The sequence below is a fragment of the Mytilus edulis genome, chromosome 9 (assembly GCF_963676685.1).
Source record: "Mytilus edulis chromosome 9, xbMytEdul2.2, whole genome shotgun sequence".
In the NCBI taxonomy this organism is placed as follows: domain Eukaryota; kingdom Metazoa; phylum Mollusca; class Bivalvia; order Mytilida; family Mytilidae; genus Mytilus; species Mytilus edulis.
The window spans coordinates 48832612-48856946 of NC_092352.1; the positions used below are offsets into that span (position 1 = coordinate 48832612).

General features: G+C 31.1%; 2 protein-coding genes across 5 annotated transcripts in view; one reads left to right on the plus strand and one right to left on the minus strand.

The window, feature by feature from the left end:
- The window catches only part of LOC139489742 (intraflagellar transport protein 70A-like), a 46071-nt gene extending 45885 nt beyond the window's left edge, over nucleotides 1-186 (minus strand). For 3 of the 4 annotated variants that reach the window (XM_071276504.1, XM_071276503.1, XM_071276502.1), the window contains exon 1: nucleotides 21-145. In XM_071276504.1, coding sequence (XP_071132605.1) covers nucleotides 21-74 — 54 coding nt within the window. In that variant the 5' untranslated portion in view covers nucleotides 75-145. Of the gene's footprint in view, nucleotides 1-20 lie in introns of all 4 variants that reach the window. The other variant, XM_071276506.1, reaches the window with a different exon arrangement.
- On the plus strand, nucleotides 182-16072 carry LOC139489743 (zinc finger CCHC domain-containing protein 7-like). Its single transcript, XM_071276507.1, has 9 exons — nucleotides 182-363; nucleotides 3883-4493; nucleotides 4820-4953; nucleotides 5700-5873; nucleotides 6855-6890; nucleotides 12852-12941; nucleotides 13825-13924; nucleotides 14583-14978; nucleotides 15881-16072. The coding sequence occupies exons 2-9, from the start codon at nucleotides 3887-3889 to the stop codon at nucleotides 16000-16002; spliced, it is 1659 nt and encodes a 552-aa protein (XP_071132608.1). The 5' UTR covers nucleotides 182-363; nucleotides 3883-3886; the 3' UTR covers nucleotides 16003-16072.
- The last annotated feature ends 8263 nt before the right edge of the window (nucleotides 16073-24335 follow it).

The following is a 24335-nucleotide window of genomic DNA, read 5'->3' on the forward strand; positions in this document are numbered from 1 at the left end:
ACAATGAGGCAAAGATTTACCAATCCATAAATTGTTGAGGTATATTCGCCTTCTTTTAACTGAAGATGAGCCATGTTCCTGTATCCAATGTAAACTAACTCAAACTCAAGATTGGAATGTAAGTCTCAATCTCAGAGACGCTTATCCAAAATATCAATCTTTAAAAACACTTAAAAGATTTAGGTCAAGTTATAAATCTTATTCATTTCTACGTTTTATAATACAGAAAATATCTACGTCCAGTGATGATTATTGAAAGAAACTTTTTGACTATGCAGAACAGGATTTGGCCATCGGAGCATGTTAAATTTATCGTAAAACCAACATTATTATGAGCTGCCACCTTTAATCAGTTTAACTGGTGTAAGCTAATCATTTTCTCATTAAACTGTTATTTGAAAATATTTTCATGACTACAATTCTGTCGATTTATACTATGGCAGTCTGTGTCAATAATCAGTTTCAACAGACAGGTCTTCCTCTGTATCAGTACGGGTATGTCGTAGTTAACAATACTGGCTTTTATACAACAGGGTTAAAGGCTCCATCGATTAATTAACTTTTTTGTAGAACAGAGTTAAAAGATAGGCCGAGATTTCTCTGACGTCCAACAGCTGTTTTGCCAAACGTTACAAGCTGGGGCCGTGGGCGTGGGACGTCAGAGCTCGTCCCATATCAAAAAGTGGATATTTGCCGGTTAATTACAGATATGTATACATTAATCCACCATTCTGCCTCTGATAAAGGTCCTTTTTGAACCAAAACCGGTCAGGCTATGAAACATCACCAGACACCAGGCACTGTTAATTATGTGTATTGGCAATGATTGGTATATATACTATATTTTTATGCTTTTACATTTTTCTCACTGATACACATAGTTAATATGGCTTCTACTAACCAAAGCTCCATTTGGAGTTAATGTGTTTAGAGACTACTTATGTCAGTACACCTTTCCTATATCATGTATATTGCCTACAGATAAGTATACACCTTAGGCCAAAAAAAAATATGTGTCTGTTAACGGTTACCTGACTGACCCTACTTTGAGCACTGACCCTAAGCCATTTATTTCCATCGTAATGTGAAAAATAACCTAAAATTGTGTAAAAAGTGTAGATGGTATTGCCTGATACATCCCAATATTCATAATTGTGAATATGATGCTGTTTTAAGAAAATTTGTGACTCGTGTGATGAAACAAACATTGAGCCGCCATTTTTTTTCCAACCAATAACAAAGGGAAATAATCCAATCATCAAAATTACGGGTTAACTTTGCCCATGATCAGCTCGGACCACGACAAGATGAAACCGCACACTCTAAAACATGTCTCAAAAGATAAAATGTAAAAATAAAAAAATGGAAATACCGACCTACTTACCCCCTTTTTTAAAGCATGTTGCCTTAAACAGACATATATTTTTTCCGTCCTTATCACTATTCCCAGTTGACCCGAGAATCTGTCACATTTGAATTATCTGAAGTCATATTACAATCACTTTTCCATTGGAACTCAGATATTTTGTTTTATGACATCAAAATTCGACATGAACCTGTGTGATGTCCAGTAATCATTGTATAATGGTGGACAAATAGCGTAACCCGTTTAGGTGTATAGTCCCAATAGTGAACAGTGAATAGACTACTTTCAAGTTTATTGCAAAAAGTTTGGTGTTAATGAACATCAACCTTGGTGTACAGGACATAGTCACTTCCATCAGGTGATAAGGGAGAGGTTGAAAAAATATGATACCACCATGTAGCTATATTGTACAAATTATTCAGCAAATTAAATTCTTATAATTGTTAATCAGCACTGCTGTCATAGTGTCATTAGAGAATTCATTTTTGTGATTAAGTACCTACAAAACAAACATAAATGCTAGTTTATCCTGGATAAAGTCGATTATGAAGATGCTTGATAAACCTTCATAGTGGCAAGTGCAGTGATAAAGACAGTCCTTTCTATCTGGGACAATATGTGCAACTGTTTCTCCAAGGCGGTAATGGTAACGTTTTTTCAGTAGCTCAGCCCATATCGTAAACTTCTATATGTATGATGGCTTGTTTCGAAGCTGAGACATTTTTATATGTGGTTAAATTTGCGGAGTTCAAAGTGTGATTCATTTTCCCGTAATAAGCATACCCCGAAAATCCTTTCGTGATGCAGCTCTTTATGGTAAAAAGTCCCTTTTTTCACACTTTGAAAATTTAATATTTTGAATACATGTAATAACTGTAGTTTTACACATTTATTCTGAGGTCCTATACTTTCCAGATCAACACAAATGGTTTAGCTCAGTCATTTGTTAAAAATTGAAACATGTCCAATATCACTACACAGAGATTTTTTGTTTACAAACAACTTTTGTGTTCCTCAATCAGAGGTGCATTAGGAATATTGTCCCATCTGGTAAATGACAACGTAAAGGTTTGCATAATTGAGGAACTTTTCAGGTGAAACACATAACAGAAAAATGGTCTATTACATGAACATAATCATGATCATAGGTAGTCCAAATAATTATGACTTCTTGAAAGGCTATTTGTTTTTTTAACTGTGACACCTTCCTTTGACCATGTTGACATCATAACGTCACAGCCATTTTTATCAGTTTGACATTCTTTGTAACTTTGGGAACCAATTCAACTTACAAAATGACTTAGCCATGACTGACCTCACGAGATTCTTTCTATATCTGTCTGCCATTGAGGGTTATTTGTGTTGCATAATTTTAAATCATGCATCATTTAAATTTAAATAAATGTAGTCCACAACGTGAAGATGTAACTAGAACACCCCTTCAGCCAAAATGGAGTATTCCATATTATTGCTTAAAGTCGTCTCCTTTCCGTAAGTTACTTTCGTCAAACGACGATACATCACGAAAAAATTAACTTGTTCTCGATAGATGTCGTATTACATTAAAAACCGATCGCAATTTAAAGAGAGGAATGTGTACGGAAAGGAGTCATGCCCACTGACCCAAAGGATCTTTAAAGAGTTAGGAATGGGATTCTATCTAGAATTCACGTAAGAAAATAGGTGATAATATGAGGTACGAAGTTAAATACCTTCTCTCACTCTCAGTGACTGCTGTGAAAAGTCAACTTGGAATTGAAAGTACAAAAATAAAACACAATAAGTACGTTGTTCATTCACTTGTATCGAGGATTTGCAATTTTTAAAGTTAAATAACTATTCAGATTACGTAAATTACATTTCACAAGTATTTTACACGTGCAGTTGAATTATTTTTGAAAATAATACTATTACATGTATCAATGAAAACAATGGCAATCGTATTCCTCAGAGCAATCTGCTCTTTGATCATGTTGATAAGTGCTTGTTGGTGCAAAATATTTCTAAAAATTACATAAGTTATGATTTATAAGAATAAGTGTCAATTTTGAGGTAGTAGAAACAAATGTATGGATGACCTTCTGCATTTTTAAATCAGATTCCATGATTTCCCAAGATATTTCAATTTATTAGAGTATAGAATACATTTCTCACCGTTCTCTGTGAAATTTGACTGACCCAAATTTCAATATCATAGAAAATGAATGTTCAGGAAATTCAGGTTTATCAATTTCACTGTCATCTGTGCTAAAATTTATATTTAACTCCCCTTAAGGGAAATTTATCAATGAGGAGCTGTGGATAAGGTTTATGCAGCCTACTGCAGATCTCTCTATGACTGAGACAAAGAAATCATACCCTCAGTAAAACATTTTATTGAAATCAGGTAAACTTTTGACAGGAGCTGAAGTGATGTAATTATATATATAATTGTATAAATATATTTTGTAATTTTTTATCGATTCTTGCAACATGTAGAAATATTTCACTTTAATATATTTTGGTGTCATTTGTAGAAGAATGTTTGCCTCTAGTTATGACCAGTTGGAAGATGATGGCTTTAAAGGCTCCGACAGTGAACACAGCCATTGTAGCGAGTCAGATCGAGAAGAAATTGAACAAGCATTGTATGCTCAGATCCATTACTGTCAGGATGATGCGAAGGAAGAAAATGATAAACACTTCCTTTTTCAATGTTCAGAAAATGGAGAATTGAAACAGAGTGAAGAACAGTCAGAGGATAAGAAAATGACAATTAAATCGTCAATTAATGACAGTTGTATAACAATATCATCGGGTACAGAGGGCTCACCTTGTAAAAGAAAAAAATCTAAGAAAAAGAGGTTATTAATAAACTCTTTTGACGGATTGAAAAAAACTGAAAAGGGAGATAAGGAAGAAGTGATTCATATATATTCCCAAACAGATACAGATGCAATAAGTATAAGTTCTGATAAAGGAATAGAGGTTGACAGTTCTGACATCGACCTTGACATTGATAGTGATTGTATGATGTTAGATGAGAGTTGTGATGACATGGGTGACATTGTCTTGAATGTAGATCACAATCAGAGAACCATGTTAGATAATCTGACAGTCAGGGATGTTGGAGAAAAAGTTGGAGAAGGTAAACAAACTTTTTCCCATCCAAGATCAGATGCAACAGTTTTTGAACATAAATTTGATACCTTTTTGAAATGCATCTATAGCTTTATGATTGCATGTATCTTACAAGTACGTACTATACAATCCTTAATATTTCCATGTTTTATTTTAATTTTTGCAAATACATGTATTTATAAATTTTGAAAACTGAAAAATTATATACAGAAATAACAAATGAATATTTGTCAAAGTGACTCACTGTTAAACGTGGCCTTCTGCTGCTGCTGTACATGTATATGATCAATTCATTTTAATGATGGTAATTTTTTGTTAATTTTCAATTTTCAGAGAAATGGAACATAATTGACCGAGACAGATTTGTTGGTAATCCTTTGTTGGGAAGATATTACAGATCATCTTCAGTAAGATGCCATAATTGTAATGAAACAGGACATTTATCTAAAGTCTGTCCCCAACCTAAGGTAAAGTATGATTTATAAATTAGGTAATTCTACAAAATTAAAACTAGTGATTGAGTTACAAAATACCTTACAAATTCTACAAGGATACTGTAAATGAACTTGAATATGAAATGTCAATGAATATGCATATTTATCCTGCAATTAGCCTACTAATGTACAAATAACAGGTATACAAATAAATTGTTGCTTTATGATCCTTTATTTGTTCTTGTACACATAAAGTCTCCTGTTACCCCACTTCCATGTTGAGCAAGCAGTAATATGAATATTTCTGTTTCCAAACCAGTCCATTTTGGGGTCCTCTTCTCTGTCTGTGTTTCAACTATTTCGATTTCTTTGAGAAATTTGAGACAATGAATTAGATTTTAACAACTAAATTCAAGTGTTGGGAGTAATTTCAGGATAAACACAATACATGATGATGAATATTGTCGGAAAATATATAATTTATTTGTACTTGCTGCGAAACAGGAGAAAAGCTCGGCAGAACCTTGCTTTTCCTCCTGTTTCTAAAACTCTTTTATATTTTCCGACAACATACATATATTGTATATTTCTCTTATTTTGAAAGGGCCTGGCATTGCCTATAGTTTGGACAAAAAAATAAAAAAAAAATATTTTGTATCAAACATTTATTAAACATTGTTAAAGTGGAAACTTGAAATTATATTTTACTATAAGCAGTCAGTTTGGTTTAATTTTACTATCATGAATAATACTGTAAGTTTACATTTTCTTTTTTGTAGAAATTAATGGCATGCTATTTATGTGGAGATGAAGGTCACACTGGTAGAAATTGTAAAAATCCTATATGTTTTAACTGTAACACACCAGGCCATATCATAAATGAATGTACGAAATCAAGACGATCTAAATATATAGACTGCCATCGATGCCAGATGTATGGACATACAGCCTATGTAAGTAAAAAAGTTTGCCAAGTGATGTTTTTGTCTGAATTTTTAACTGCCATGCCACCTAGGGACATTATTTTTTTTTGGTCTGTGCCTCCGTTTGTTTGTCTGTCTGTCCCTCTTCAGGTTTAAGTTTTTGGTCAAGGTAGTTTTTGATGAGATTGAATTGGGTCCAATCAACTTGAAATTTGAACACTGATATGTTCTTTCTTATTTCACTGCCAAATTAGAGTTTTGACCCCAATTTCATGGTCCACTGAACATAGAAAATGATAGTGTGAGTTTGGCATCCATGTACTATGGACACATTCCTGTTTGTTCTCTTTTGAATACATGTGAGGCATGAAAAATGTCCCTAGCACAAATTTACCTAAATTCCAATTTAATAATAATTCTAGAATTACAATGAATGCTGTACTGCTGAAAAGTAGACTTGAATGATAAATATTGGCTAACAATTTGAAGATATCAGTTTACTCTATAAACTAATGGCATGAAAGAATTTTTATCCCATTAACCATATGATTTTACTTTCAATGGCCCAATGATGTCTTTGGAAATTGACATTATGCAATTTATGGTATGAATCAGAGGGAGAATTATGATTACATCTCAAATTGTTCAAAATTGTTCAAAACATAAATAAAAAAGATGTGGTATGATTGCCATTGAGACAACTTTTCTTGTTAATATTATTATACGACCGCAAAATTTTTAATTTTTTTTGTATTGGTTTGTGGCTTTATAAAGTTGATTATATGTTACATGTATAAAGATATGATATAACTCAATTAATCACAAATTGTATATAACTGTTTTTTTATGCCAGCTGATGGTGTTGCATGTTTATATTGAAATTGTTTAAATACTTTATATTGTATAAAACTATATATACATCTGGTCACAAACTCTTTCAGCTTAAAGTTTACACGCACCTTACTTAAGAAAATCACGATCAATTATTGTTCATTCTAATTGTATTTTCAGGAATGTCCAGAAATTTGGAGACAGTTTCATCTAACAGTAAGTGTCCTTTAATTTATATACTGAACATGGACAATTTGTCATTAATATTATATTCCAAAGCTTAAATCTGCAAAAAAGCCATATCAAGCAATGTAATAGAATATCTTAAAATTTGGTCTTAATGAAGGAAAGTCTACCAATAACTAAAAGCTCAATGCACAGTTTTTCTATTCTATTTTACATTTCTAACTTGCTCACTCAGCCGATGGCATGAAATGGGAGTTTTGGAACAGGATCAGAGTTAGAATTATAGTATCGAAAAATATTCAAATTGTGACCAAACAAAACTGATAATTAAATCATGCAATACACACATTCCTGATTTTATGTTATGTATGTGATGTTTTGTCTTAGTTTAGTTTAGTTTATTAGAGAAAACTCAGCCGCAGAAGACTGCGTAACAGGAGCATATTTATATACACAATATTAATTACAACATAGTTCATTATACAAACAGAATACATTTTTAAATTATACATCTTCAGAAATAAGTTTGTGTTTATTACAGTTTTAAATTAAACAAGCATCTTTTCTACCTTTTGAATAAAAATTGACAGCTTAGACAGCACATTACTATTACTATATTTAAGCATGCCAAGTACTTTTTTTTCATTTGGATATTTTAAATAATATGGAGGTATGAACTTCCCCCTTAAATCCTTAACTTCACAGTTGGTACATTTACATATATAGTGGTATACATCTCCAAGACCAGCTTTACAGAGTGGACAAATCCTATCATGTCGTGGTACATTTCTCCATCTTCCTGTTTCGATGGGAAACTTTGTATTACATACCCTTAATTTACATATGTTTACTCTATGCCCCCGTCTTAATTTTAACAGATATGTTTCCAAGCAAAACTCTTCTTTAAAGTGTAGATAAAACTCCCCCCTTGATGAATTGTTTATATCTGAGAACCATTTTTGAATAAACTGGTCCTGGAGACGCTGCCTTACATTAATTTTAATATAATTATAATCAACTTGCTCCGGAAAATTATATAGTTCACAAAAGCCACAATCATTGAACACAGATTTTACATAGTTAAACCACTTAAAGTTACTACCTTCATGCTCATGCATGTACCAAAGTAACTTATAAAGTTTACCCGATAGTTTTTTATCATTTGTTGCTAGCTTGTGCCAAAAACATACCATTTTTAACTTGATCTGCAGTTCAAGTGGAAATCTTCCAAGTTCCCCATATACCATAAAATTTGGCATAGATGATCGCACACCCAAACTGCGCTTACAAAACTGTAGATGTAACTTTTCAGTATTATTTTTATTTTCAAACCCCCATATTTCCGAGGAATAGGTCAAAATAGGAACCACCAACGCATCAAATAATTTTAGCTGTAGATCAATCGGAAGTGAGATATTTTGTATCTTCTTGTAAAGAGCATAAAGTGCTTTTTGAGCTTGGTCTACCAATTTTTTACGAGCTTGAAAGAAATTTCCGTTGTAATTAAACAGCAGACCAAGATAAACATATGAATCTTTAATTTCAATAATTTCATTACATAGTTTAAAAGTAACATTCTTATTATACTTTCTCTTTGAAAAAATTACAATCTTTGTTTTTGTAACATTAACAGTGAGTTTCCACTCAAAACAATATTGCTCAAAAACATCCAGAGCTTTTTGTAACCCTTCTGCCGACTCCGCAAAAATAATTGTGTCATCAGCGTACAGAAGAATAAATAACTTGATGTACAAATCAAGATTCTCTGTAAATTTTCCATTAATAAATTTTAGACCATCCACAGCGTTTTCATCCAGATATTCCTCCAAGTCATTAAGATATAAGGCAAAGAGAAAAGGTGACATTTTTTCTCCCTGTCTTACACCTACATCACACGTTGATATTTTCTATAATTGAATTCTTGAATAAGTTATTCTATAATTGTCTGTGTTCTGTTCCTGTGCATCTATTTTTATATATACATTGTACCTTCCTGCAGGAAGAGAGAAGGCCTCCTCCCCATAAAAAAATAGGCGTATTTAAGGGAAAATGTTCATAGTGCCACACATTGTACACAACTATTTGTGTTTGATGATGATCAAGAGCAAATTTAATTTCCTTTTAATAGTTGTACTTTATAAAAGATTAATTTGAGCTGAAGTAGTAAAGTACAATGAAGTATACACCAGCTTACAAAATGAAACATATTTATTTTCATACAACAAAAGAGGTCAAAGTTCACCATTGGAGAGTAAGTCAACATAAAGTTTCCATATAAATCAGTTCAGTAAATAACAATTTTCCAATGGCAGCAGACCTCAGTAGATACAGATGCTGAGATGTATAAATAGTTAGATATTTACAGAGGAATTTTGTCTTATGGTATTACCTGGTTAAAAGACTGGCAAAATTCCCTTAGTTGTAAACTAAATTTTTACCCAGAACAAAAAGTTGTTAAGATTATTAGATGAATTATATATTTTGAATTTGAATTTCTATTTCTTTAGCTGTTTAAAAAGTTATTCTGTTTTTCTATGATAGCATGGTTAAACATGGGAGATAATTACAATTTTGTTTCTGTACCTACAATGTGATTCAGAATGGTAATTAGAGAAAAAGATGTTAACCACATGTGATTATTGTTATTAATTACAAATGTAGATAAAGGAGAAGTGTATAGTACAAATGTTTAAACACACATCTTATCTGAAGATTTAAATGTGTGATCCTTTGAAATATTCATTACTATACCCATCTTAATATTACCCCACTAAATTGACACACCACTTATATATATTTGACTTAACATGACAATATGACCAACTCCAGCTTAAAGTTTGTGTATAGGTAAAGAACTATTCAGAGGCAGATTAATTGGAGGGTAGGGTATGCAGCCCCCCTTTTGTAATAACAAATTGGTTGATTATATAGGAAATCACAGAAATATGACTGGAGTGGACCCCTCCCTAGCAGTCAGTGCCCCCTCCCCCTATTTTTGAAAATTTCTGGAACTGCCTCTGCTATATTAATTTGGGTCCTTTGAGGAATTTCCTTAAAAATGTATATAGTAGATATTAAAAACCAAGCAGCTCCTATGCAAAGTTCACAAGTTGCAACTTTTGAAATATGTGTAATGTTTAAATAATGCTTGTATGAAATGAAAGAGGGTCTTGGGATAATTTTAGAACTTTTTGAAAATTTTATGTTAAATATTACAAATAGCTTGATAACATGGATAAACGAAGGGCACAATTTGTCTGTTTCTCAAATCAGATGAACCTGTTTTTTGTAAACTAATTATGACTACCTGAAGCAAGTGCTATCTAAAATAAAAGTTTAGATACATTGGCTTTATAACTTTATAAACATGATAAAACAAGATTTATTTAGACATTAAATAATTGTCACATTTATATACTTATGACAAAACTATGATTGCTTAAAATTCATAGGATGCAATAGGGCTCTTAATTATTAGAGTGACTATATACTTTCTGCTTGCTTAAATATATTTATAAAATGAAACAAAAGAGGTCAAAGTTCACCATTGGAGAGTAAGTCAACATAAAGTTTCCATGTAAATCAGTTCAGTAAATAACAAATTTCCAATGGCAGCAGACCTCAGTAGATTCAGATGCTGAGATGTATAAATAGTCAGATATTTACAGAGGAATTTTGCCTCATGGTATAACCTGGTTGGAAACCTGGCATATTGGCCTTTGCTTACATCAATAATTAACCCAAGAAATCAATGTCAGAAAGATAATTAGATAACGTTGATATTTTTTATTTCAATTTTATTTTATTTCATTATTTGACAGGGATGTTGATGTTTAATGATAGTCTGGCAAAATATGGGAGATAATTACAATTGTGTTACTATAACAACAACAACAATACTTTATTTTAAGAGGGTTACACATTTTGCTATCATGGCTATATAACTAATCTTCCCTGAGGCCATCATCATGAAAATCAAACAAAATGCAAACATATACATTGCATACATTAGTATAAAAAGTCAAATATGATAATAATGTTCAATACAACTTGATAACATGTGATGAAAAAATAAACATGATGACATAATTAGTTTTTTCAATATTATTTATACAGCTAGGTTGATTTCATTAAATGATTTGTTATTTTAAATTTGAAAGAATTAACATTTGTAATATTTCTTAACGGTATTGGCAAATCCACAAGAATGGTCCAGAATACATAATAAATTTTTTGAACAATTTTGTTTTTGGTTTAGGGAGTATGAGGTTTCCTTGAACAGCATTTCTCAAGGGGTATGGATTTCTGTCTGAAGCATAATGAAACTTGTTAGTAAGATATGATGTGGCATTATTTTTAATGCACTTAAATGTCATCACAAACTTGTGATATATTTTATTCTTTGTTCAACTGTCATCCAGTTTAAGTGTTTGAATAAGGACCCAGAAGGAGCAACAGGGTCTGTTTCTAGTATTAATCTAGCAGCACTCTTTAGGAATGGAAAATGGGAAAGTATAAATTGGTAAAGAATCAGAGAAAAAGATTTGGAATATGTGATCTTTCATACTATTTAGATAAAATGAGTGGTGCATAGTATTTTTTATTACATCTAATAAAAATATTAAATTTATGACCCATTGAAATATCCATTACTATTTATTTACATTCATGTACCATCCCATTAAAATATTTTAAATATTAAAAAAGTTATTATTTCCATTAGCATGTCTGTGTATAGGTATGGGACCCAATACATTAAGGCTATGTTAGAAGTCCGAACAACATTTAACTTATAAAAATAAAATAAAAGTTCTACAAATAGCTGTTCCATCTTCATGTAATATTGGTTTTAAAGGAAAGCTTAAGGGCTGGGGATCATTAAAGAATACTTTGGCAATGCATATTTGTTTAAGATAATAAAAAAAAAGAATAAAGAAATTGAAATAGGAGCAATTTTATTTTGTATGCCTATTTCTCAGATCAGATGCACATGTACCAGTTTCCGTAAATAAATTATGTTAATTTTTCAGTTGAGTCCAAGATAATTTTAATATTGCATGTACATGAACTGACTATCTGAATGTTTGAAATTGCAGAATAGAATTAGTGGTTTTATTCCTATATTTTCAGACTCTCCCCTTTTTGTGATTTAGAATAGAAATCATATTTCAACAAGGGAAATGTATTAATGCATTTTATATATAATACTAACTTGAAGTTAAAAGTTGATATACAGTATTTAGTTATGTATGGTAAAATAAGATATTAATAAATAGCTCTTTTATCTCCTATACATTGTATCTGCAATTCTGCATATAATTGTATAAGTAAAATAATCTCCCATATTCAGAATAATTCTTGGGCATCTTATTTTCTAAAGTAAAAGAGGTCAAAATTCACCATTGGAGAGTAAGTCAACATATAGTTTCCATATAAATCAGTTCAGTAAATAACAATTTTCCAATGGCAGCAGACCTCAGCAGATACTGATGCTGAGATGTATAAATAGTCAGATATTTACAGAGGAATTTTGCCTTAGGGTATTACCCGTTTAGAAAACTAGCATATTTACCTTTCTTCACAGTAATATTTGATCAAAAATATGCAATTTTGGAAAGATTATTAGATAGTTATGATGTTTTTTTTATTTCTTTTTCTTTTTATTGTGTACTTAAAAATTGATGTTGATGTTTAATGATTACATGGCAAAACATGGGGAGGTAATTACAATGTTTTTCCTATACTCTTGATGTAATATATCCATTCTATGTTAAGCAATGAAATGTTATTAAGATGTATTTTAAACAAGAAATTGTTCATTTTTTAATTTGAATAAGATTCTTTTCTTGATTTCAATACTTTTGAAATAATATAACATTGGAACACTTTTCTTATGTATTTCTTTAATCATATTTGTGATTGAATTAATTTTATAATTTAGTTTTGATTTTACTGGTTTTAGAATTTAAGTTGTGATTTTACTGATTTCAGACTGTTCATGGTCCATTGGTAAGAGGTAAAGATAATGAAAACCCACTGAAACATTGTTCAAACTGTGCAGGGGATGACCATTTTGATCATGTAAGTTTATCTATAGTTTGATTATCATTTTACATGCTGTGTTGTCCAAAGATTTTGATTGATTTATTGCTGTTTAATGCCACTGCCAACACCTGGGCTTTTTTCATGCCTGTCAGTTTTCATTGATGGAGGAAGCCAGAGTACCATAGACATTAGGTGAGATACTTGCAATCCTGGTCAATTAAGATTGGAGTCAAATGTGCCAGCCAGCAATCTAGCACGCACATACTGGATTTGGACCCACAACCTCAGTATTGACAGGCTTGTTGGACTACTTAGACCACTTGGCTACTGAGTCCTTTCAAGGATATGTATTTCTTCTTACTTTGGCAATTTTTTTCCCAGGTGGACAAATGATTCAATAGTTAATATAATTATAATAAACTTGCAAGCCGGTACAGTTACGCCTCTAGTTAGATATTTTTCAGTGTCTCCGAAAGTGTTTTTACATAAAACTATGAATTTAAAACCCAAAAGAAGCAACAATGTTTTCATAAACCAGGAAAATTCAACCTTATGTCAACATAGTGATCTTAAGGTGGTACCTAACACTACAGGGAGATAACTCTGTAAAATCAGCTCAACATTTTTTTTATCACGTTGCATTGCTAAGGGAATATTAAGCTTCTCAATGATCAAAATTAGTGTTTGTCAACCTGCTATATATCCAAAGAAATTATTCCAAGAAAGCGATTGGTTTAAGTTTTTTGAAATTTTTATATTTTTGTCAAAGGATTAATTTAAATATTTTTTCCAAATTTTAGGAAAATTGAACGAGCCAAATTAATTTGAGTCAAGGTGTTTGGTACCACCTGAACACTATAATAAAGTGATTACTGGGTATAACAATTTCATTTTCATGAAGATTTTCTTTTTTCTGTAGGATTGTGAGGAAGAGAGAATGGACAGACATACATTACCATCTTGTACACTTATATCTCAATACAGAAAGTCTGATGTCAGAGTCGCCAAAAGAAAAAAAGGTAAAAGTTAATGAATTGCTCAAAATGTTAATGTTAGAAAACTGAATTGGATAAATCATGAAAGAAAGGGTTACACTGGATTCATATATTTTCGTCCACTATCAATTTTTTATGGAAACCAGGAAAACTTGCATTTTTATGTAGAAATTTGATTTTCTGGTTTTCTAGAAAATTTGTAACTTGTTGAACATTTTAATTTGTGGGTCACCTTTTCCCACAAAATCCACAAAGATCAGTATCAAAAGATAAATAGTGAATATGCAGTAGATAATTTGTTCTTTTATTGATAAATGTCAATTCTGGCGTGTCAATTTGTTTGGAATTACAGAGTTTAAAAATTTCTGAAATAATAAAATAGTTATCTTTTACTTTCAATTTTTTTCAATAGTCTTAAAAGTCCCTGATAAAGTTCAGTTTCTCTTCAAATAATTTGGTATATTCTTTTACAAAAATAATAGGGTCAGAAAATTTCAAGTACTTTGAAAATGACCTTGGTCATGTTGGTAGCATATTCTCTTCATTTGATATTTATTATTAAAACTTTGACAAAAAAAAAAAACTCATTCTTTCAAAGGATTATGTAAAATCTGTCATCTAAATGGTTTCTTATCATGCTTATGTTGCAGTTGATTCTTATAATTATTTTATTTTTCATCAGAAATGCACGAAGAGGATAAAAGCAGTCCAAAGAAAATTAGGAAAATAGAGAAAGAATATAGTTCAAACAGTGGTGGTTTCAAAATAACAAAAAACTATGAGGAAGACTTTGATAGAAGTAGTTACATTGAAACCGATGATTATAGTTATACTAAGAAAAAGAAAAAGAAGACTACATGGACATTTAAGGAGAAAAAACCTGACAGGTTCCGTAAAATGATGGATATGGATTTATATACTAGTGAGAAGAAAACATATGGGAATAGAAAGGTTAAATCAGATAAAAATAAACTTGATAAAAGCATAAAAAGAAAGGAGAAGGAAAGAAAGAAAAAGAATAAAAAGAGATTGAGTTTGGAGGAAGAATATTATGGTCCCCTACCCAAGAAAAAGAAAAGTATGTACAGAAATATTAGAACAAATTTTTTTTGTGTATGTTATTAAAAAAGTACTCGAAACAGACTATTGATATTTAACGTAAGCATTTGCATCACATTTATATATCTCAATTACATAATTTTAAAATCATGTCTAACTAAATGTGATCAATTACCTTTTTTCTTTCTTTTTTTAATGATTTTTATAAATACTTGATGTTGGATCATCTTCAGTAAGCATTCGGTGAAAGCATATTCACTTGAAACTGCACAATTTGTTAGTGCTAGACAAAATAAGTGCAAATAAAATACCATTTGTAAGAAGAGGGTTGAGTAAAAATACTATGAAATTACAACTATGGAAACACACTGATGGGTTTGTTGCCATGTGACAAAAACATGTGGCAAAGTTAATTTGCAGTATTTTATTTGCGCACTCATCAACCACGTAGATTTATGATGAAAATACTTCCTGTACTTAGAATAAACTGACTGTGCAAAGGCTTTATAGCCAATCAAGGTTGTTAAAACAAGTAAGAACTTAGAATTTCTAGTTGGTCATTGTAATATTAAAATAAAATTGGGGAATGTGTCAAAGAGACAACAACCAGACCAAAGAGCAGACAACAGCCGAAGGCCACCCATGGCCAAGGGTCTTCAATGCAGCAAGAAACTTGTGCACCTGGAGGCGTGCTTCGGCTGACCCCTAAATTAAAATATATAATAGTTCAGTGATAATGGACGTCATACTAAACTCCCAAATATACACAAGAAACTAAAATTAAAATTCATATAAGACTAACAACAATGAACAAAGGCCTGTTTTACATATCATGTATATATCAGTTTTAGCGAATATAATTAATATTGTAATTTAACTTGCTGACATTTAATTAAGAATTTTCTTGATTATATTTTTCAGATAAATTAAAGAAGAATAAGAAAGATGGTCCATCTATAAAACAAAAGACTAGTACACAAAGTAGTAATAGAGGATTTAATATAAAAGATCTAAGGTTTACAATCAGCAACAAGAAAAGATAATGAACGAGAAATTAGTGATTTATTTATTGTTTTGAAAAAGATATTATCTAATAAATTATTACCAGCTGGGTTTTTTTCTTCATTAAATAAATTTCTCTAATTCTTACTCGATTTATCCATTTCCTGACCTGTTGATTATTTTTATGCAATCAATGTGTGGTTCGTTTGATCTCAGTTGTTTATTGATCAAAATTAGATTTTATTGTCGAATTTTCTTGCTTTCCATGAAAATCCTATTGTGACAACATGAAAAAAGGCGACAATACCTGATGACGTCGATAGGAAAACACATCTTTTTGCAGGTTGTTCAAAAAGAATTATTTTAAGATTGTCTGTATATTGTCTAAAATCATTAGAGAAACAGATTCCACCACCGAATCTCGAGCAAAACATTATTTATCAACTTTCAACAGTTAAATTTTGAATATTTAAAACGCTCTGTGAGCTTCGTGTTTTAAATTTGAATATTTAAATGTCCTTTTAGTGGCGAATTTAAATGAAAACTTGTCAAACTTGAAGAGGCTAAGTTTTGTTGAATTGGCACAAAAATGTGCTTAAACCTGTATTGATTTTGAATTTCCAGTTCATGTTTCTATTTCAAAATGGACAGACAAGCTGTTGATTCTTCAAGATATTTGAAATTTTATTTGATTTTTAGCTTACTATCAGAAGACTTCTTGAAGGAGTTATTGTCTCAAAACAAGAAGACAGGAGTTTACCAATGTTCAAATCTAGTAAATGATAAATCAATTTGGAAAAGACAAATCAGGGAAACTACCAAATACTTAGTGAATCACATGACTTTAGGTGTAATACCACCAAATCATAGTACGTCACATCCGGTTGAAAATAGGTTGAAAAATGTTATTTTCTTGAATTTGATAGTTGTAGGTAATAAATCCTACATTTTATTGCAGTAAAACATTTCTGGGTCATAAACATTATATCTTGGGCATTTCAAAGCATCATTATGTTTTTATTTTGGGTTTCTATAGAATATTTTGGAAACTTGAGGTTACATGGTTATTTTTGGAGTACATCTGTTCAAAGGTCAGTTTTATTCTTAAAAAGCTTTAAAGGTATGTTGAAAATTGGCATGTAGAAAGCTGATACATATACCAATCAGGATATACCTAGTTTCTATGACGTTAAACTTAAGGTAAAATATTTAGAAAGATGTGAAAATTGCAGATAGGGATTTTTAATTGGTGGTCTGACGACTTTAAGCACTTTATCTTGAAAAAATATTATAAATTGGTTTAAAATTGTGATGTATGTATGTACTGGTAAATGCCTCCGTTATCCGCAGAACCCCTCGAAAGCTGTGAGGGTACAGTGGCATCAATGTACATTCCCTATCGGGATTAATGGAGATGTGTCACTAACGTATATTTATACAACAATTATTTTTACAAGGACAATCATTCCCCACCCAACACAAAGGTAGTGCTAGGACACATGGAAGTCTGTTATTATGATCACTGATGGTGGAGGAAGCTGGAGTACTCTTGAGAGAACCACCAGGCCGCTCAGTGGAAAAATACAAACCAGAGAGATGTCAGAAGATTGATCTCCAGGTCAAAGTAGGAGACAACTTTGACCAACTGAGGTGCCCAAAGTACCCATTCTAGTTTAAACTCTATTCTGTGTACCAGAGATGTGTGTGGGAGGGTGAAAATTACCCTTCTGATGTACTGATATTTTTTAGCACCCAGAGTGAGAATATCAAAAATTATAAGCAATTCAAGATGAACTTTTAAAGTAGTTATATGCTATAAACATGATAAGTGAGAGGTTTTGCTAGCTATTAAAACAGGTTTAATCTACTGTTTTCTACATAAGAAAAAGCCTGTTCCAAGTCCGGAATATGGCAGTTGTTATCCATACTTTTGATGTGTTGGGGCTTTTGATTTTGCCATTTGATTAGGGATTTTCTGTTTTGAATTTTCCTTGGCTTTCAGTATTTTTGTGATTTTACTTTAATTTTTATCTCTACAATGGATCGGTAGAAACTGAAAACAGAAAAACGATCTGCAATAAAAGATCTATAAAAATAATCATCAAATTCATTGGAAACCTGTTAAATGTCTGTTAAAAGGCTAATTTTAGTATTATTTGTGTAATAGACATTACAAGAACTTTAACTGTGACACCTGTTAACCGTTAAATAGTAATATTTTCTTAGCATCTGAATGAACTCTCTAGAACTGTCGCAATTAATTAGTGCTATTAATCTATGGCCATAAAGTTGCCACTGAAGAACATTTAAAGTTTCTGGTTATTCTAATGTGTTTAACATTCAAAGATAAAGACAGAGTTAATGTATTTTCTGGTCAGTTTTAAGGTTGTTGCTCGATGTGACAAGTTGGTTACATGTTTGCAATATATAGATATTGTATAAGAACTCGATGTTGTCTTTTTAATTCATATTGAGGTGTATAAACAATGTCTATTAGGACAATTTTTATCTTGTCTTGAAGGAGACATTAGTAAGCTTCTTCTGGCAGTGGGGGTTGTGTCAACAATGTATTCGAATGTGATTAGCTCAGTTTATGGGGAAGTAATTTTGGTAGGTTAATGATATTTGGTATGCAGCTGTATTATCATTGGTGTCTTTTTTTTCCTTGGAGATTATTTTGCCCAATACCCTCGAATTTAACATAATTTACATATATCATAAAGTTTTCTACTATAATTCCTACATTTGCATTTTTCTATCAAATAACGAAAAGGGGCAACATATTTCCAAGTTGACAGTTTATTTACTTTCATTTTGGTTTTTGTAGAGTGAGCCTGAATTTGACCGTTAAAAAAAAGCCCTATTCATCATCAAATGACCTAAATTAAATGAAACATTTTCTGAGCTTTAGTTCATAACCTTAATCTGTTAGATGTTTTGCAATGATTTTGAAGGATATTATAATAAAAACATGTTTCAGGCATATGTATATTGAACAAGCACTAAACATGATAAAAATATTGCAGAATATAGCAGAGGACATAACCATATGCATTTTCAACAACTGAAATCATGTATTGTTTTTCCTTCAAAAACATCTTTATAAAGGACACTAAATTAAATCAGTTAAGGGGGTTCGCGGGTCTAAATCATTTATATAGGATTTCTCTATATTTTTCTATAAATGAACTTTATCTTATCGTTATTAGAAAAATAAAATAAAAAAATGGGGTCACCGTTCATTTGCGCTCACAATCTGCCTTCGAAAGAAGCATAAAAGTGGTGTTTTTCTGTTGAATTAATAGGAGAAATAAAGGTAATATCGAAATAAAAAAAGAAATTTATTACAGAAATCGCTCAAATTTTACAATAATTTAGTTTAAGTACAGCATATATAAAAATTATATTAAAAAATATAGGTCACCGATGAGTTAAAAGAGATATTTTAATGTTAAAGCCAAAAAATGGCATTTTTCCACCAAAGGGAGATAATTTGGAACTTTTTCAATAATGTTTACATTTTAAAAGTCATCTGTGGACAACACGAATTTATTGTTTTGAATGTTTTTTGTATCATATGATAAAGTAACAACTACAAAAGGTAATAAATAAAATTTGTAATGAAAAACAAATGTTTAATTTTTTTCTGAAATTTTTATATCCTCGAGCCTCCTTACGGGCTTCTTCCGGTTTCGTGTCGTTGATCTTTACAGTCAGTTTGTCTGCATGTGCCAAATTAGGTTTTTGAGTAAAATTCTAGTATAATTAACATGGATATTAATGTGATCTGGGATCAGGGTGTGGTGTTCTATGGACACAAATTCTTACCTGTGTACTTACTAACCTATTTCTTTTACAATCGGATAATGGACCTTATGAAAAATTTAATTTTACCCAACATGAAAATGTGTTCAAGGTCAGATGAAGAGTCAAATGGACTAGTTTACACCTTACTTTGGGTAATTAAGGTTTGTTTGTTGTATCTTGCAGAAATGATTGATAAATACATTTCGCAATAAAACCGTTTGTTTTGATTCATTAGAAATGGTGTATTAATATTTGGCATTTTCTATTTTGCTTTTAAAAGTGGTGTCATTCAACAGACTTGTATTTCGGATTGTCAGGATCAAGATACATAATAAATAAACTCATCATAGATACCAGGATTAAATGAATACTGATTCTTTAAACATTAAATCAGAACAAGTTGTTCCAATTATATAAGTGTGGGACAGATTCTTATGATTATTCAGTCAGAAAATGCGTTTAAGCAATCTGAAAAATAAAATCTCTGCACTCAAGATGCAGCGAAGTATAAAAAAGTGAGCCAGTGTAGAAACTGAAGTCCGCAAATTTGAACCGCTATTGCAAACTATATTATTTCAAAAGTTGTATTTAAACATACAAAACAGAACTTGCTCAACTTTTAAAGTTAGTTATAAGTTCCTTACAGACGAAGTCGAAGGGGACTTTAGGTGTGCACAACGTCTGTATGTCTGTCCAGCTGTCAGTATGGCAAATCAGTTTTGCACTCTTTTTTCTTCATGCTTAAAAATATTGATTTGCAATTTGATAAATTGTTTTGGCATGACAAGTTACAGATAAGGTTGGAATTTTGTCCCAGTCTGATGATTTTGTGCAGAGTTATGACCCCTGGACTGGAAATTTTACCCCAAAAATATGTTTTTTTTCACTTTTTTCGTCGTGCTTGAAGATATAGATTTAAATAAAAATGGTATATAGTTTTATCATGGCAAGTTTCGGATCAAGCTCAAATTTAGTTCGGGTCTAATGATATTGCGCAGAGTTATATTGTCCTTGGATTTAGAAAATTCACTGAAATAATCAGTTTTTAACTGTTTCTTACGTCATGCTTGAATATATTGACTTTATTTTTGTTATATATAGTTTACACTGACAAGTTTGAATTATTGTTCCAATGCAACGAATTTTTTAACCGGTAAAAGGACTATGTATTATCATGCAATACTCACGTTGCCTAGCCCACGCACTACAAAAACTTGAATACATTTGACAAATTTACTCACGAATGAGCATATCTAAGACCTTATGAGTTGCATGGTATTTATTTCAATGATGCACAATATCAATCCTTGGTTCGATTTTTAAATTATTGGTTGCAGTTGTAGTTTACTATTTATCTACCTAATTTATAAACTTAAATTACCAGCCATCCCAATTTGAAAACAAACATGAAACCATATTTAAGACCCAATTAAATTCAGTAAATTTGAATAACTCTGCTCTTAAAAAAAATTAATCAAAAGTATTGCAACACCCGGGCAAGAAAAACTCAGTTTAAGGGGGCTCGCGGGTCTAAATCATTTTTTTTATTTTATATAGGATTTTGCTATATTTTTCCATAAATGAACTTCATCTTATACTCAGTAGAAAAATGAAATAAAAAAAAAAATTGGGTCACCGTTCATTTACGATCACAATCTGCCTTTGAAAGAAACATACATTTTTGTTAATGTCCTTTTTTTCTGTTGAACTAATAGGAGAAAAAGCGTTAATATCGAAATTAAAAAAGAACTAAATTACAGAAATCGCTTAAATTTTACAATTATTTAGTTTATGTATATCTTATTCGAAAACAACAACAAAAAATATAGGTCACCGATGAGTTAAAAAAAGATATTTCAATTTTAATGCCAAAAAATGGCATTTTTTCACCGAAGGAAGATAATTTGGAGCTTTTTCAATGATATCTACATTTCAAAAGTCACCTGGGGCCAACACGAATTGATTTTTTGGAATGATTTTTGTACCATATGATGAAGTACCAACTACTAAAGGTAGTTACTAAAATTTGTAATGAAAAATAAATGTTTATTTTTTTTCTGAAAATCTTATACCCGCGAGCCTCCTTAATTAAAGAACTCCGAATCTAATATCAGAAAAGGTAAAAAAAGAAACTAAAGGAAATTGACAATGATACATAAAATAACAAAGGACTTCATATTCAGCAAGTAATAAATCACAGCCATAGTTTATTTGTTGTTCCCTAAAGTTCCCTAAAAATATGGAACAATGTAAGAATCTCTCTGAAATTATACCACAAGTTTCCATTCTACAAAGGGATGTTTAGGACTGGTTTTTTTTTTTTTTGGGGGGGGGGATGGTTATGGCTCAAACCATTTAGGAATGAGGGGCAAAAGGGTGGGGAGGACAAGGGTTTCCTATTAATGGATATTTATTTAAGACAATTTTAAAGCAGTATAAGGGAGGTAATCCAAACACAACATTTTTGGATTTCCTCCCTTACACTGCATCTAAATTATGTATACAAAAGATATTGTATTGTCTTGAGATCATTAGCTGTCAATTTATTTTTAGAATTAACTATTAAATGCTGATTAGGGAATAATAATTTTAGCCATAATTACGTATTTTATTATGTTTTTAAATCGGTTATTATGGTTGCAAACTTCATTGGTAATTTGAATTGAGATTATGACCATATCTTGAAGGAAAGAATTTTTTGTTTTGGAAAAAGGAGGGAGGTAAAAAAAGAAATTTGGGGGGGGGGGGAATTTTTCTAATTTTAGATTTCAGAAATTAAAAAGAAAATTGCTTCAAATATTATTTTGCCAAAAAGAAAAGAGGGGGGGGGGTGGTTTGTGCAACTGTTCAGGGTTGGATCTCTGTGGTCGTATCCAGCTGCACTCGGCGAGGCAATTTATTCCTAAGTGCAAAAGTGATAAAACAGCAAACTTAGAATGTGTGACATGAGATATTTTCTTGTGTGAATTATGTAATGAGAAGCATTCAGAGATGTATCAAGAACATAAACGTAGACACAAAAGTCAGCGTACAAACTCAAATGAGCTTTTGCAGATAGGATGATTTAATGGGGGAAAAATTACACAGATAAGATGCAGACATCATAAGGAATACTATTTAACTGATGTATGCATTTGGTGTACGAAGCTGGTTTGCACCACATTGTCGTTATGAAAAGCACACTCAGAATTTATTATCCAATGTTTGAAATGAATGAAATGAATACTGAAGCAAATTAGTTGGGAACTGGTGAGAAAATATTTGGAAATTGATAGCCTTGCAAACAACCGAAGTAAACAATACAAAACTATATGATATTCTGACTCTAATACCACGGTCAATGAAAACGTTCAATCCAAAGAAAATAAGGGATGAAGATATTGACAGAGCTTAAGGCGATGTAGTGGACAGTTCAATCCTAGATGAAGTATCAATTAGCCAAGTTAATTCATGTTACAAATACTGATAGTAATATTTTTTAAGCTGTTATCAAAGATGGAACAGTGATTCCAGAGGTTTGGTGCTAATTAAACCAAATGGAAATTAAACGACCCTCAATTAAAGGGGCACTAGCTGTCAAATTCATTGTAACCGATTTGACTCAAATTCTCATATTTGGTTTATAACAATGTAAAACATTTATCCAAACTATCAAAAGTCTAAAATAAACAGTTTACAGAGCATGGGGTAGATAATATATATAGGTTCGTTTCGTGTGTATTTTAGTCCAGACGCCATCTAATTAACTATCGATTTGACCTCAGATGACCATATAAGTGATGTAAACAAAAATAAAGATACGAATAGATTAAACCAACACGTGCAATTGCATTTTTATAGGTCTGTTTGATTTTATTTTATAGATTAAAAATAGATGTTTGTCATTGTTTTTAACCATATAAGAATGATTTTATGTGCATCGAATTAGTAATCAAATGATTTACCGTAGTTTCACTTTCATTGTTGACATTCTTTTTCTTTAAATAACCAGTACACGTACAATGCATGCGTTGTCAATCTCTAGCTAGGGGTTAACTTGAAGTTCACATGAATACGGGTTAGAATGATGATGACGTTTTCACTTGCAAGTGAATCAGTAAAAAAATATGTTTAATCGCTTATTTCAACAAAATTAAAGGAAATTGATTGCTAAAAGCAAATTATTATTTCATTATTCCAATTTGATAATTTGATTAATGATTGATCTAAAAAAAATCATACTTTATTTTTTTATATATATCGTAGCTAGTGCCCCTTTAAGCCATCACAAACATTTGTGATATTATTTTTTGGAATCCAGAGGTTTCATAACAAAATTCCATTGATATTCAAAACTAGATTTTTCTGGAGAAAAAAACACAAACGAAAAGCTGAATGCTTTAGCACTTCATAGGTGTAACGATAATAGAATAATTATTCTGACATGGTCAGATTCCTTAGTATTATTTTTTTCAGTAGTACATTATTAAACACTAAATATTATTGAATTGTCATCAGATGTGAGGGGAATTCTCGTCGATTGCCCAGTTTTTATCGTGTATTTAGAATTAGTCGAAATATCAGTGTA

Coding starts and splice junctions, on each gene's coding strand:
- LOC139489743 (XM_071276507.1), top strand. CDS start 3,887: ATGTTTGCCTCTAGTTATGACCAGTTGGAAGATGATGGCTTTAAAGGC. Junction 6,891..12,851: donor GGAGACAGTTTCATCTAACA/GTAAGTGTCCTT, acceptor TACTGATTTCAG/ACTGTTCATGGTCCATTGGT. Junction 13,925..14,582: donor AGTCGCCAAAAGAAAAAAAG/GTAAAAGTTAAT, acceptor ATTTTTCATCAG/AAATGCACGAAGAGGATAAA.